The 13,532-nt window shown below is 46.1% G+C and overlaps 1 protein-coding gene and 1 long non-coding RNA gene across 10 annotated transcripts in view; one reads left to right on the top strand and one right to left on the bottom strand.

The window, feature by feature from the left end:
- APBA1 (amyloid beta precursor protein binding family A member 1) overlaps positions 1-13,532 on the top strand; it is a 240,119-nt gene that overhangs the window by 205,148 nt on the left and 21,439 nt on the right. For 7 of the 8 annotated variants that reach the window (XM_073806194.1, XM_019934728.3, XM_019934727.3 and 4 more), the window contains 4 exons: positions 1,552-1,697; positions 10,604-10,636; positions 11,637-11,723; positions 12,348-12,533. In XM_073806194.1, the coding sequence (XP_073662295.1) occupies positions 1,552-1,697; positions 10,604-10,636; positions 11,637-11,723; positions 12,348-12,533 (452 nt within the window). The remainder of the gene's footprint in view (positions 1-1,551; positions 1,698-10,603; positions 10,637-11,636; positions 11,724-12,347; positions 12,534-13,532) is intronic. The other variant, XM_073806195.1, reaches the window with a different exon arrangement.
- The window catches only part of LOC109549899 (uncharacterized), a 32,887-nt gene continuing 21,047 nt past the window's right edge, over positions 1,693-13,532 (bottom strand). For both annotated transcript variants that reach the window (XR_012332543.1, XR_002176300.3), the window contains exons 3-5: positions 5,809-5,970; positions 4,890-5,012; positions 1,693-2,831 (exon numbers count right to left, since the gene is read on the bottom strand). This is a non-coding gene — a long non-coding RNA (uncharacterized lncRNA). The remainder of the gene's footprint in view (positions 2,832-4,889; positions 5,013-5,808; positions 5,971-13,532) is intronic.

Raw genomic sequence — 13,532 nt, 5'->3', positions numbered from 1 at the left:
TAAATCTATCGCTGGAATTTGAGAGAAGACTGATTAATCTCTTACTTCTTACAAGGCACAGTGTGGATCCAAACTTGTCCGGTATTATTTTAGTTTGACAGCGCTTCCCTGCTATATACCTAAAGTTGTACATTGTAAATGACCTGCATCCTTCTCGCATCTATAAAAGCTTCAGGGTAGGAAGGGTGTAGCTGTTGAGAAGCATGTAAGTGACTGGCATGTGGTGGAGGCAGCTGTGACTGTGTATCACTCAGTGTTTATCCAGAGTCTCAGAAAGACTGAGAATCAGAAAACGAACAGGTTTCCTGACTTAATTACTACACACACGCTTTGTGAAGGCCTTTCCTAAAACATTGTTAAATTTCTTTTTTTCCACCACCAACTTGGTTTTAGGAAAATGAATAGATTACTTTAAGGCTGTACCCTGATAAGTAGCTTATCGTGGGAAGCAGCTGTTTAAGCTCAAGATGAGCTGGATGTGTAAGGATAAAGATAAAAACCATTGCAGATTAGCTCTCCGAAAGGAAAAAGCAAATTGTTTCCATTTCAAGTTATCTAATTTACGACGCTGAGGTTTTAACAGTGGGTTAAAAAGTATATTTTAGTCTTTCCAAATATGGCCTTGAAGCCAAAGAAAATACGTGTATTTTCATTGCAGAATTAAAATGCCTTTCTTAGCACATCTGTTGCAAAGTTATATATTATTCTGAAACATGTTTTAATTTCCAGTAGGGTTTACAGGTGATTGTGGTTAGAATCAGATGCCCCCATTTTAAATATTTAAAACTAAGGTTTGATTTAAAAGGCTGGTGAATGAGAACAGAAAATTCCAATTTTCCTTGGAATTGATACGTATGTAGACGCAGGCCGGGAACATTGTAGCCTGTGAGTCAGCAAGGTTAGCAGCATGAGACCATGGCTTTAGGGTAATGTCACCTGTCTTGCAGATTTCAGGTTAGAGGCTATTTTGGGAATCCAAACATTTGGCAACAAATACTCATTTTTCTGATTTATAAAATTTGTTTCCCCCATTATGGATAAGATGGAAGGGGGCGATATGCATGGGTGGCGAGTAAAGGAACTGCTGTAAAATGAGTTTTTCTAATAAGACGGCCTTCTGCTCACCTAACCATCTGTCCAGCAAACATTTATTTGATACCCACTGGGTGACAGACACTGACTAGACACAGGACAGCCAGAGATGACTGTGACGAGCTCTTTGTCCCAAAGAGCTCGCAGTCTAACAGGCAAAACAACATCCTTTATCCCTGAATTTTATGTTTCATGTTTAAGTAAATATTCACATTGTTTCTCACAATAAATGGACTGGGTGAAATAAGCTTCTCTAGGAAGAGATTGTTCCTTCTATTTGCAAATGAGGGCTGAGTGAAGGTAGACCAGAGAGATGCTCCAGACTCGCAGGTTGATGCACCTGCTCAGGGGTCTCTGCAACTGGCCCACCTGTGCCGGAGGTGAGCGGCGGGGGAGAGGTGGTGTGATCGGGGGGGTAGAGCGTGGCTTCACTCACCACTGTGGCTCTGTGTGTTACAGTTCCTGGACCTTGTGACCCTGAGGACTTGATCGATGGAATCATTTTTGCTGCCAATTACCTGGGGTCCACCCAGCTTCTCTCAGACAAAACCCCCTCCAAAAACGTGCGCATGATGCAGGCCCAGGAAGCAGTCAGCAGGATCAAGGTGAGGGGGCGCCGTGTGCTCAGAGGGGGGCGGCGGGCAGATGCGGGCGCCTGAGCCGGCCGTAGTGCTCACCCCACACCTCACGTCCCGAGCTTAGAGGAGAGGAGACTGAGGTGACATGGCAGGCAGTGCTTATACACGTACCTGCCAACAGTTCTAAACGGAAAAAAGATTTCCAAAGTATGCTGGAGTCCTGATGTATAAATGCTACATAATTTGTTGGTTGTTCTTAAAGGCCAGTCTTGAGGAAAAAGTGATAAGCTTTGAAAAGTTGAAAAGGTGAGAAAGGATAACATTGTAAGTATTATATTTCCAGTATAATATGTGAGAGCTGTATCACCGTATTTCCTTGTACAGTTAGAGACCAGTGACTAAAACGTCCGTGATACAGTGTGGTTCCAACTAGCTGTCATTGCATTCGAACCGGTTGATCCTGTTCAAGCTAGACTGAACTGGCTTGCTTCACCTAAAACGAGCCATTTGATCAGATCTACCCTGGCTAGTCTGAACCAAGTCAGTGCAAGGGTAACTCAGTGCAAACCAGTCATAACCCGTTTGAATCTGCCTTATCAAGATTTAAAAGCAGCAAGCCTATTTGATCCCTGAAGAAGCACTTTTGTCTAGTTTAATTCATTCACAGCTAGTTTGAACCGGCCAGAGCTGGTTTGATCCCATGGAAATGCAGAGCTCTAGACTCTCCACCACGATGCTAGTGCCACCTAGAACCACGCACAAGCCAAGGGCGACAGCGGCCCTCATGGTGCCATCACGTAATTCAAGTGCCATTAAGGGCCACCAGCACCTAGAGCCCCTGAGGCTGTTTCCACGTAGAGCCACAGGCATCGCATCACCGTTGAAATCAGAGCCGGGTGTTTCGAGTGACTTGGGATAGGTTATGACTTCCCAGATTTGGTTCTGTCTGGTGTCCACTGGCCAGAATCAACTCCCTCCTCAAGGGACCAGTCCCTTTTTCATGTCTTCTCTCTCACACATCCCCAAGTTCCATCCTGGGCTTCGTATGGCATGTGGAATGAGAAGCACGAGTAGAAGGCCATACGTGAGAGTCCTTTACTGTCTCCATCAAGGGAAGAATATTTCTCGAGCACTTACGAGTGCAAGGCTGTGCGAGGTCCCCTGAGGGAGGGAAAATAGTGATTTGTAAAGTGAGATCCTTACCCTCAAGCTCAGCAGCACAGATGAGAAGTGAATCAAGCCAGCGCGCGTGCAGGGGGTGCCAGAGGAGGAGAGAGGGGTGTCAGGTACTGAGGGCCACAGGAGTGCGGAGAGACCTTGAGAGATGAGATGCTGCCTGAAAGCCCAAGGGAGGGGAGAGCAGCAACCACGGAGGTCACAGAGGTCACACAGCAGGGGCCGTGCTTCTGGTCCTCCGGTCGGGGCTGATTCCCATCTTATTCACATGCCCAGGCTGTGTCATGCCCTGAATATTAAACAAGGTCAGCGCTGGCCCTTCCCTTCACTACCCATCACAGCACAGTAAGCCCACACTGCAGCTTTTGATAATATTATCGACATTTTAGGAATTAGGATGTGTAAGCCAGAGAGTAATTCACAGCTACATCTTACCCCCAGAGATGCATCTTATCCTGCGACTCCCAACAAGACAACTCCCTGACAATGTATCAAGCTGACCTTCCTGCCCTCCGCATCTTTCAGACTCAATAATGCTGCTGGTAGAACATCAGGTTCCTGTTGAGCTGCCCATCCAAGCTTGGCCTGATTCTTTTTCACTGTCTCCGTTATCATAAAGAGGTGACAGTAATACCCACAGATGTCCCCACAGCCTTCTCCATCTTAATTTAGTATCTCCCAGGCACAGCGTTCAGAACAAGAACGCACAAACCTCTCTGAGAGAACAAGCTGCTTTTCAGGCATTGTCCTGCCTTATTTCCTACAGAGCAGAGAACTTTAAAAACATAGTCTTTAGGGACGTACTTCTGACCCCTCCTGTCCCACAGTTTCCAAACATGTTATGATTTTGTTACATTAACATTTGCTAGGTAAACCCCCAGGGCGCCAGATGGTGAGCAAAACGCCACAAGAGAAATTGAGATAGAGAAGTTTATGACTCACAGGTCCTGGAGGAAGTACCTGCACACCTGGAGGGGCCACGTGGGGAGGTCAAGGCAGGACCTGGGCATAAGCCTTTCTTTATTGGGGTCTGTGGGTGGAATGCTTTGAGGTTGCCAGACTAAGGCCGGATTGTTCACTTCAAACCAGAGTGGGGTTTTGGTGAGCTCCATGGGGGTCTTACCTAAGGGGCACCAACGGGGAAGGCCCTGGGAGGCGGGGGGAGACTTGTTCACAAGGGCCGTCGAGGGGGTCCTTTCAGGAGCTTACATTTGCACGTGACTCTGCGGGCTGCTCTCCACAGCATTTGCTTGCGTGAAGGAGCCAATGTCATTTTAAGGCCCACGCCAGCTGCTTGGCCAAACCAAATGGATGCGGAGGCAGTAATACCGTGGAGTAACTTAGCTGAACTCTTAACCCAGCACTTAGTTTCCCAGGTTAGTGGTACTGTTAGCTCCCCCAGGGTCAGTGGGCGTGCAAGGACCCGGCGTGGTTCTCTGACAGACAGGGACCCCGGTCAGAGAACCATGTGTTTGGAAATGGGGGGGTGCTTTTGGTTGTCACGGTGTCTGGGACATTTATATTGGCATTAGTGGCCAGAACCAGAGATACTTGATACCCTGTAATGTCCAGAACGGAGCCACATGACAAAGATTTATCTCCTCCAGAATGCCAGAGCACTTCCCTGTCAAGGAACACTACCAGGGCCCATTCAGATAAATCCTCCAGAAGAAAGCAACAGTCCACGCCCAGATAGTACTGAAGACCCCTGAGACCAAAAACTGCACGTTGCTTTTAGATGAGTTTTTCCTAGGTTCTGTTTACTGGCCTCCTGACAGGTGCCCTTGACTCCTGCAGCTAGAGTCTCTCTGTCTTTCCCCTGCCCTGTGACACGTATGTGTACTCAGTGACCTTGAGGGGAGAGCAGGCACAGACGCATCACCTGAACATAGAGCAGCGCTTAGGAAAGACGCCGCGTCCCAGTACCAGATCCTGCCCAGTGCCAAGTGTTCTGTGCATTTTCTGATTTCCACAGTGGTTTCTGACAGTGTTTTTTCCCCTTCTTTAAAGTGCAGCTCCCTAGTGAAAAACCAGAAAGCTTACTTTGAATCTTCAAAGGATTGGTATCCAGAAGTTCCACAGGTCATTTGAACAAAAAATTAGATGGTTTTGTCGATCAGAACAGGCAACACAGGCTCTCTGATTATAAATCCATTTTAGACCTGCCTAGAGCAGAGAAGGCATTTGGAAAACATATATTTATTTTTACAGCAAATTACTCTAGTGTGAGGAATTCATTATAGAGTAGTAAGATTAAATGGTTGCATTTCATTTATAAGTATCGTTTCACAATGTGCTTCTTGCATCTGAAGGAACTGTTGCCTAACATTAAATATTTTCTGCCTCATGTTCCTTTTACACCATTTAAACGCCTGTCAGATTGTTTGCCTTTACACCCAGCCTGACGCTTTTTCAAATTGTAAGTGGAGAAGGCTGCGTCTAGAACCCATGGTTTCTTTCCACGCCCCCTAGAAAGTTACCGTCAGGATCGTGCACAGAGACTGCAATGCGTGCACAGGGAACCGAGGGGCCGAGAGCATTTCTCCAGATCACTCGGGTGGTCTCAAGGGGAGCGTGCACTGCGGTGCCCACACAAGCTCCCTTCTCTGAGGGAGGTGGTACCACGCTTTTTCCTAAAGAGAGGCTGCCCTTTCAGGAGTGAGTTACTCTGGGCCACCTCTAGAGACACGCAGAACAGAATGAGGCTGCAGAGTTTATAGCCACGTCCATCCAGGAAGGAAGGGGGAAAAATTTACTTGGAAGTCCATTCAGTAATAACCTCACCACAAACTGATGAGTAATTCCTGGCTTGGTGCTCTCACCTGCACAGAGACAGAGGAGTTTCCTCCTTTCTTTTTCCGATTCCTTCTTCCCTTCCTCCCCGCAGGGATCCCATCTTGCCCCTCTCTTTCCTCTGCCTGCATTGTTTGTTTGACCTGACGTGGATGCCAGTGAGACCTACCTCACCAGGAGTCCAGTTGTGGCTGTGTGTTTTTGGTGCTTTCTTTTTGAGCAAGCACTGAACCTGACGTTTGGGTTTCCATTTCAAAGCAGGCTTTAATTTCTGGTCTGTCCGTCAATTAATTTCTGGTCTGTCCGTCACTCACATAGCAGCAACCGTGCACTGGAATTGAATAATGATACTGAATTTACACTTGGAGTCTTAAGAATTATGATTTTCCTAATTTAACAAAGAATTTATAGGTTTATTTGTCAAAATGGGAGGCGAATTTGGAGTTGTGGTTTGGCTAGATATGAATTTGGCTCAAAAAGCAAACTGTCCCTGTGCAGGATCCTGTGATAGGCATCTTAGGAGATAAACATCAACCAATTCCTTGACCTTGAGAAACATGCATTTTAATAAGGGAGCCAAGAAGAGTGTTTAGGTAACAGTAATACAAGGCAGGCTGAGGAATCTGAAATTAAAAGACATTTCCATCCACCAAAATGTAAGAAATAAGGTGCATCTGAATGCAATAGCGGAATTACAGGACATCTGCCATTTTTTTAAAGTTTTTTTTTCATCTTTGCACCCTCCCTAATATATTCTTTCTGCCTTTGTTCCTAATTTTTGAGAAGTAGTAATATCCTTCCAGGAAGCTTCCCATATGATTTAGAAATGCATTAGAGCAATGGTCCTCAAAGTGGGACCTGGGAATTTGTTAGAAATGCAGATTCTCAGGCCCCACCCCCGTCAGAAACTCATGGGGGTAGAGACCAGGAATCTGTTTTCATAAGCCCTCCAGGAAACTGTGATGTATGCTATAGTTTGGGAGCCACTGCCTGAGAGACGGGTGGGTCATCCAGCCTGAAGGAGCCTCTGTTCTCCAGCTGTGCTCTGCACGTTCCGGGCAAGCCGAGTGCTTCTCGCTGATGGGGTTCCATTGGCAAATAAGCGCAAGAAACGCTGCCAAACGGATCTTTTTGGGTATTTGCCACATGTGTTTTCCTAGTAAAGGCTCTGAGAAGTCCTGTACTGAGGAAATTTAATTCAGTTTGTTTAACCAGAAGCTTCCACAATTACTTGAACGCAGAATGCATTATCGCTGTGGTGGTACCTGATAGTCTTGTTGCGAGGATTCTTTTAAACATGTTTTAGGGAAATATTCTGGAGAGAGCTTTGCTCTACATGCTGTCAGTATCAAAAGTGCACTATGGGGCTTCCCTGGTGGCGCAGTGGTTGAGAGTCCGCCTGCCCATGCAGGGGACACGGGTTCGTGCCCCGGTCTGGGAAGATCCCACACGCCGCGGAGCGGCTGCGCCCGTGAGCCATGGCCACTGAGCCTGCGCGTCCGGAGCCTGTGCTCCGCAATGTAGAGGCCACAACAGTGAAAGGCCCGCGTACCGGAAAAAAAAAAAAAAAGTGCACTATGCAGAGACAGCCCCCCACCCCAGCCCAGGGTGGGAATCCTGCCTTAACCCTACCTAGAGAACCAAACGGAAAGCCAGTGCAGCTAGCTCACTCACCTCCCTTCCTCTCACTACATCTCCGTGCTTTGTTCCACCCTCATTCCCACTTCATTCTCTGCTCCTCAGCGGGAAGACGGGGTGATGTGCTAAATTCTGCCTGAGCCGTAGAAACTGCTTCATGTCCATGCAGAGTGTGGTGTTTGTCTCCATTTTCTTTCTCCATTTGTGAAGGTCACAAATGGCGTTTTGATATTTTTTGGTCCATGCATTTTTGTAAGAAGCATGCATTATCAAATATTATTCTGTCTTTACTAGCCTGCCCCAAAAGATCAGATTTTCCCATTCTTTTATAGAGAGATTTTCTTTAAGCGTTAAAAATTATGATTTAATTGTAGAATGAAAATTTCTATCAGTGTAGCATTGTCTAAGCCATCTGATTTCCCATCTGACTTGAAGTCTGTGGTTGATAAAGACGATATTGACACTGGTAGCAGACCCTTCACGTACATGATCTCATTTACTCCTCCAAATGGAGGGGGTGGGGAATCCTGTGAGGTAGGTATCATTACCCCCATTTTACAGACAGCCTTAGAAGTTTATAGATGAGAAACTTGTCCGGATGGCACAGTAGCAATTTGGAATATAGAGTGAGGTTTCCAGGGTTTGACTATCTCTTCTGCCACTTAATAGCTGTGTGACCTCGGGCAAGTTAATTAGCCTCTCTGTGCCTCAGTTCCCTCTCCTGAAAGATGAGGATAATGTAGCGCCTACCTCACAGGGTTGTTGTAAGCTTTTACATTGGTACACATGAAATGCTTAGAAGGATACTGGCATATACCAAGTGCTCAGTAAATGTCAGCTGGGGAAAGAAAAGCTAGAATAGCCAGGAGGATCCCCGGCATAACTAAACTTGAAGGGTCTTAAGAACAGCACATATCCAGTACACATTGCAGATCGAGTGATAGGATGGACGGTGCTGCAGTATGTCCTGTGCACCACAGCCTGCTGGTGGTAAGCCATAATCAGTCTCATGAAACACGAGGATTTAAATGGATGTTGTCACTCCCTGCTTCAAGATGCATCCTGGCCTTAAGGCTCTCTTAGACCTTTCTCTGCTGTTCCAGCTTCTCGTTCTGACCCCAACCCCATCATCATTTCCAATGTTATGTCTAAATTTTTACTTTGTTTCAGGGCACTTGAATATCATAAGCGATTTAAAGGTGGTGTCACTCTAAGTGCATAAAATATTTTTAGCTTCATAAAAATTGTCTCAGAATGCCTTTCATGAAACTCAGTTTGCCTTTGGATTCTCTTCCTCATCACCCATTCCAGTAAAAAACAGAATGTGGGCATTCCATGGGTGGCAGACTTACTTTCCTTTGAAAAGGGCCCTTTCAGATCACTCTTGCTGAGAGTGAAGAATTTTGACCAATAGCTGTTAAGTTTTGGTATCAAAAATCATGGAAATTTATATATTACTGCCATAGCATTCAGGGGAGGTGGTAGAAGACAAACAGATGTTAGGATCTCACAGCAGTTGTTTATCTTGAGGATTATAACTGGTGCAGATCAGAGCATCCCTGGCAGAACGCTGAGATTCCACCCAGTAATCTCTGTGGCACAGCATCAGCACAGGGCCACTCCTCAGATGTGCGGGTATTTCCACCGTCATGCACAGTGGTTAGGATGATGCTTGCAGTTGCTGCCTTCAGACTTTTCCAGAGTAGGCTGTTCACCTCGAACTCATGACCAGCAGTACAAGCTGTGGGGGGGCTCTGTGGGAGTGGGGCTGCCCTAGTCTCCTGGTGCACCAAGATTAGCCATTTGGTGTTTGGATAGCTGACTCATCGAGTTTAGGTAGTACAGACAACACATGTAGTCACTAATGAAATAGTGACACGCTGCTGAGAGCAAGAGCTTTCCCATCAGGTGAGTACCAAGGATGTGAGGGAGCAGCTCTCCCTGTACCCCACCCCCATCCCCACAGCAGTTACATGGTTTGGCCATTGACTCACCATCGTTTGAGTAAGATCTGTGTATATGTACCAAGCCCTACCAAAGCCAAGAGGTTGCACCCTGACATAGGCAGATTATAATCATCTAACATCATAATCATATAAGAGCAAACACAAATAGAGTGCTTATAATGCACCAGGAACTGTTCTGAGAGCATTGTATATACAGTTGACCCTTGAACAGCACAGGTCCCCTTACATGTGGGTTTTTTTCAGTAGTAAATACTGCAGTACTGTATGTTCCAAGACTGGTTGAATCTGTGATTGGTTGAATCCGAGGATGTGGAACTGTAGATACAGAGGAACCGAACTGCATATACATAGGGCCAACTGACTGTAAGTTATATGCAGATTTTTGACCCTGCGGTGGTTTTGGCACCCCTAACGCACACATCGTTCAAGAGTCAACTGTATTCATTTTATCCTCAAAACAGCCCTATGAAGTCGATACTGTTTTTAACCCTCATTTTACAGTTGAGGAAACTGCAGCACAGAGACATGAAGTGGCTTGTTCCGAGTCACACAACTAGTAGGTAGCAGAGCCAGAATTCAGTTTTAGACAGTCTGGCCTCAGAGTTTCTATTTTTATCAACTATTCTATCTTGAATAAATATTACACCCATTTCTAGTTAGGTATAGGCTCTATTCATGTTACACAAATTTAAGGCAAGAAGTATTACTAGAGATAAAGAGGGAGAACAATTCAGAAATCAGTAACAAAAAGATAACTAGGAAATCTTCAAGTATATTAAAATTAAGAAGAACACAGTTCTAAATAATGTTCAAAGAAGAAATCACAGTGGAAATTAGAAAGTGTTTTGAATGCAATAATTAAATTGCAACATCAAAATTTGTGGGATACTGCTAAAGCAGAGATTAGAGGAGGCTTATAGTTTTATATAAATATATCAGGAAAGAAAAAAGTTTGAAAATCCATACTTTAAGTTTTCATCTTAAGCTAGAAAAAAAAATTGGCAAACTGAAGCCAAAGAAAAAAGAAGGAATAAAGGTACAGGCTGAAATCAGCGAAATAGAACACAGGCATACAGTAAAGGAAATCGACAGAATCAAAAGTTGGTTCTTTGAAAACATCAATTGCAGTGAAGTGTAAGAAGCACCTCAATACATGTCCTTCCTACTGCTACCCCTGGCAGCTACTAAATTCTGATCTAGGAAATCGATTATAGAGTGGGATTTTTTTAAGCCAGTCCTCCTCCCACAGAAATGCTTTATACCACTGTCAGTATTAGTTTGTTGATTCCCTTTTCAACTGAGTCTCTGCAAATTCTTTTCTAACTGTTCTCCTGTCTCTGTTTGTTCCATGCTAAGCAGATGGCCCAGAAATTAGCCAAAAGCAGGAAGAAGGTGCAGTACAAACAACTTCATCAGCTTGGTGTTATGCCTGTTTTTTTTTTTCCCATTTATTTACGTTTTGCCTTTTTTCTTATTTCGTGTTTTTGTTTTCTGCATCCAGCAAGTTTTTGTTCAGATTTCTTTTTGAACCGCCCCATAAGCCAACGTTTCTCAAAACTCAGTTGCCCAAAGTGGCTGTTTTCTGTTGCTCATTAGTCATCTCACTCCAGAGGAATGACAGGGAGCAGATTGGGGATGCTGAAGGGATCCTGCAGTAGTGTGCAAGTGCCCACCATTCAGGAGCATTCACGTGGCAGGGACCTGGGTCTGCTCAATTCTAGTCATGTTTGATTTGTGGATCTGTCAGATTGCTGGATGCAAAAAAGAAAACTCGCTAATAACCACACGTGTGCAGAGTCAAGCCCTGAGTGAATCAGACTAATGTGCTTTTTTGGTTGTGAAGCTTCTAGGTGCTTATGAGCTACCCATGGGACACTGAGGCATTGGGGCTCACTCTTACTGGGGTAGCTTCAGGAGTAGGTACTGCTTCTGTGGTGTGTGGTGTGTGGGAACACGAAGACCCTCTTACCACAGCTGCCTTGTTTGCACCTGCTGTAAGCATTGTCCCCCAGGAGCAAACTCTGACTTCTCCAAGGTCCTGGGGGTATGAGTCAGTTGCCCTTTGTTCCTTCAGTCTGTTGGGCTCTGAAACCCTTGCAGACAGTGCCATTCACGACCATTGTTCATGGAGTCAGATCTACTACAGTTACTGCTTCCATGGCGGAAGAAGCAAGGAAGGGTCCGCATTTCTCCCTGTAACCTGGAGATGCTCACTCCCGTCCCCGTGTCATCCTCTGTGTGGTCCCTTCAGCTTTGGCGGTCTAGTTCTGAAGTCTGCATCGCTGTTCTGGTGACTGTGTCTCAATGCCTCTGTGTATGAGCTAACCTTGCTTGCACGCACCTGGGTCAGAGTAACATATTGAGCTTTCTCTCGGTGCCTTTTCCTTCTCAGGCCCCTGAAGGTGAATCTCAGCCAATGACCGAAGTGGATCTCTTCATTTCTACCCAGAGAATCAAAGTATTGAACGCTGACACGCAGGTATTAGCTGGCTCCCACCTTCCTCGGGGGTGAAGCTTAGCATGACAACTAGGAGACTGTGCGCTTGTCTGTAGAGCAGCTGTCCCCAGATGCTGGCTTCCACACAAGCTAGAAGGTGGTGTATGCAGTGCCTGCTGCCGGGCTGGGGGATGGGGAGGGACTTGGTAGGGAGGATTGGGGCTATTCAAGATCAAAGGAAAAAATAAGCCTTGGATATTGTTTGCTAATAATTCTCATAAGTTTTTATCAGAAGATTCATGAACAAACTAGCCTTTTAAGAAATTTTGTTTAAAATCACACACACACACACACACACACACAATACAATCATCCAGTCATCACATGCAGATTTTTTATTTTTTAACTTCCCCACCAGAGATTCTACTGGTTGTAAAATGACTGAAATTCCTTTTCACATACTACAGACCACTTCCTGCTCTGGGTTATCACAAGCCAAGGGAATTGCTCCCAGGCCTGGGTGGGCACGTGTAAGTCTGCCAACAGGGTGTTTGCAGCGAGCTCCCACGTGTGGACCGCACTTGGCTGGGCTGTGGGGTGGCAGGCTGTCTCATGGGTCATTCGATGCCGCACTGGACATACCATCCTCTCCCTGCTGCCTTCCAGGAGACGATGATGGACCACCCTCTGAGGACCATTTCCTACATTGCAGACATCGGGAACATCGTTGTGCTGATGGCCCGCAGGCGGATGCCCCGCTCCAACTCCCAGGAGAACGTGGAAGCCTCCCACCCATCCCAGGATGGAAAAAGGCAGTACAAGATGATCTGCCACGTCTTTGAATCTGAGGACGTAAGGGCGGCCTCCCTTCCATGTGATCTGGGCTGCCCTTGGGTGGCCAGGTTCCCTCTAGTTCTCAGAACCTTAATCATATGTAAGACAGATACTTATTGAGCACTTATTATGTGTCAAGCACTGTTCTAGTGCTAGGGATATAAGGCTGAGTAAAATAGACAAGACACTCATTGTAAAGCTTGTAGAGAGACAGAAAATAGATAGATAAATATACTTAATACAAAGTTAGGTAGTGGAAGGTTTGATAAGGAAAAACTAGGTCAAGGGATAGAGGGGCCAGGGGCTATTTCAGGTAGAGTGATGAACAAAGTCCTTTCTGAGGTGACATTTGAGCAGAGACCTGAGTAGAGTTGAGAGTGAGGAAAGAGCAGGTGCAAAGGCCCTGAGACAGGGGCCTGCTGATAGAGGTTGAGGAAAGGCAAGGAGGCAAGCCACTAGAGAGGACAGAAGGGTGGGAAGAATTCAGCCAGACCCACAGGGGCCCGAACAGGTCTCACCTGGCCACTAGGGCATTTGGGGAGGACAGTTCTTGAATGTGCAGGACTGCCCTTTCCTAACAGGAAAGTTAGCATCCCTGACCCTTCCCATCAAATGGCAAGAGCACCAGCCACCCACTCCTTAGCAAAACCAGCTGCTCCTCCAGTCACAAGGCTAGTGATCCCTAACGCCCATCTCTCCAGGTGATAAGGTCAGCAGAGGAAGTCAGCGTACAACAGAGGTGGGGCCCATTCTTCCATTCAGCCTTCTTACCCAGTTGTCCCTAGAACTGCCGGTGAGAACACCAGGCTTCAAGCTGTGTTAGCATCGTGCTTCCCCCAAAGCTCGACAGGCCTTGGAAACTCGCTCTGGGCCTTGCTTTTTTTTTTTTTTTTTTTCTGGCCAAGCCATGAGGCTTACAGGATCTTAGTTCCCCAACCAGGGATTGAACCTGGGCCCTCGGCAGTGAAAGCACAGAGTCCTAACCACTGAACCACCAGGGAATTCCCCCCACGATGG

Source organism: Tursiops truncatus, chromosome 6, assembly GCF_011762595.2.
Source record: "Tursiops truncatus isolate mTurTru1 chromosome 6, mTurTru1.mat.Y, whole genome shotgun sequence".
NCBI lineage: Eukaryota > Metazoa > Chordata > Mammalia > Artiodactyla > Delphinidae > Tursiops > Tursiops truncatus.
This window is presented reverse-complemented; position numbering and strand designations above follow the sequence as displayed.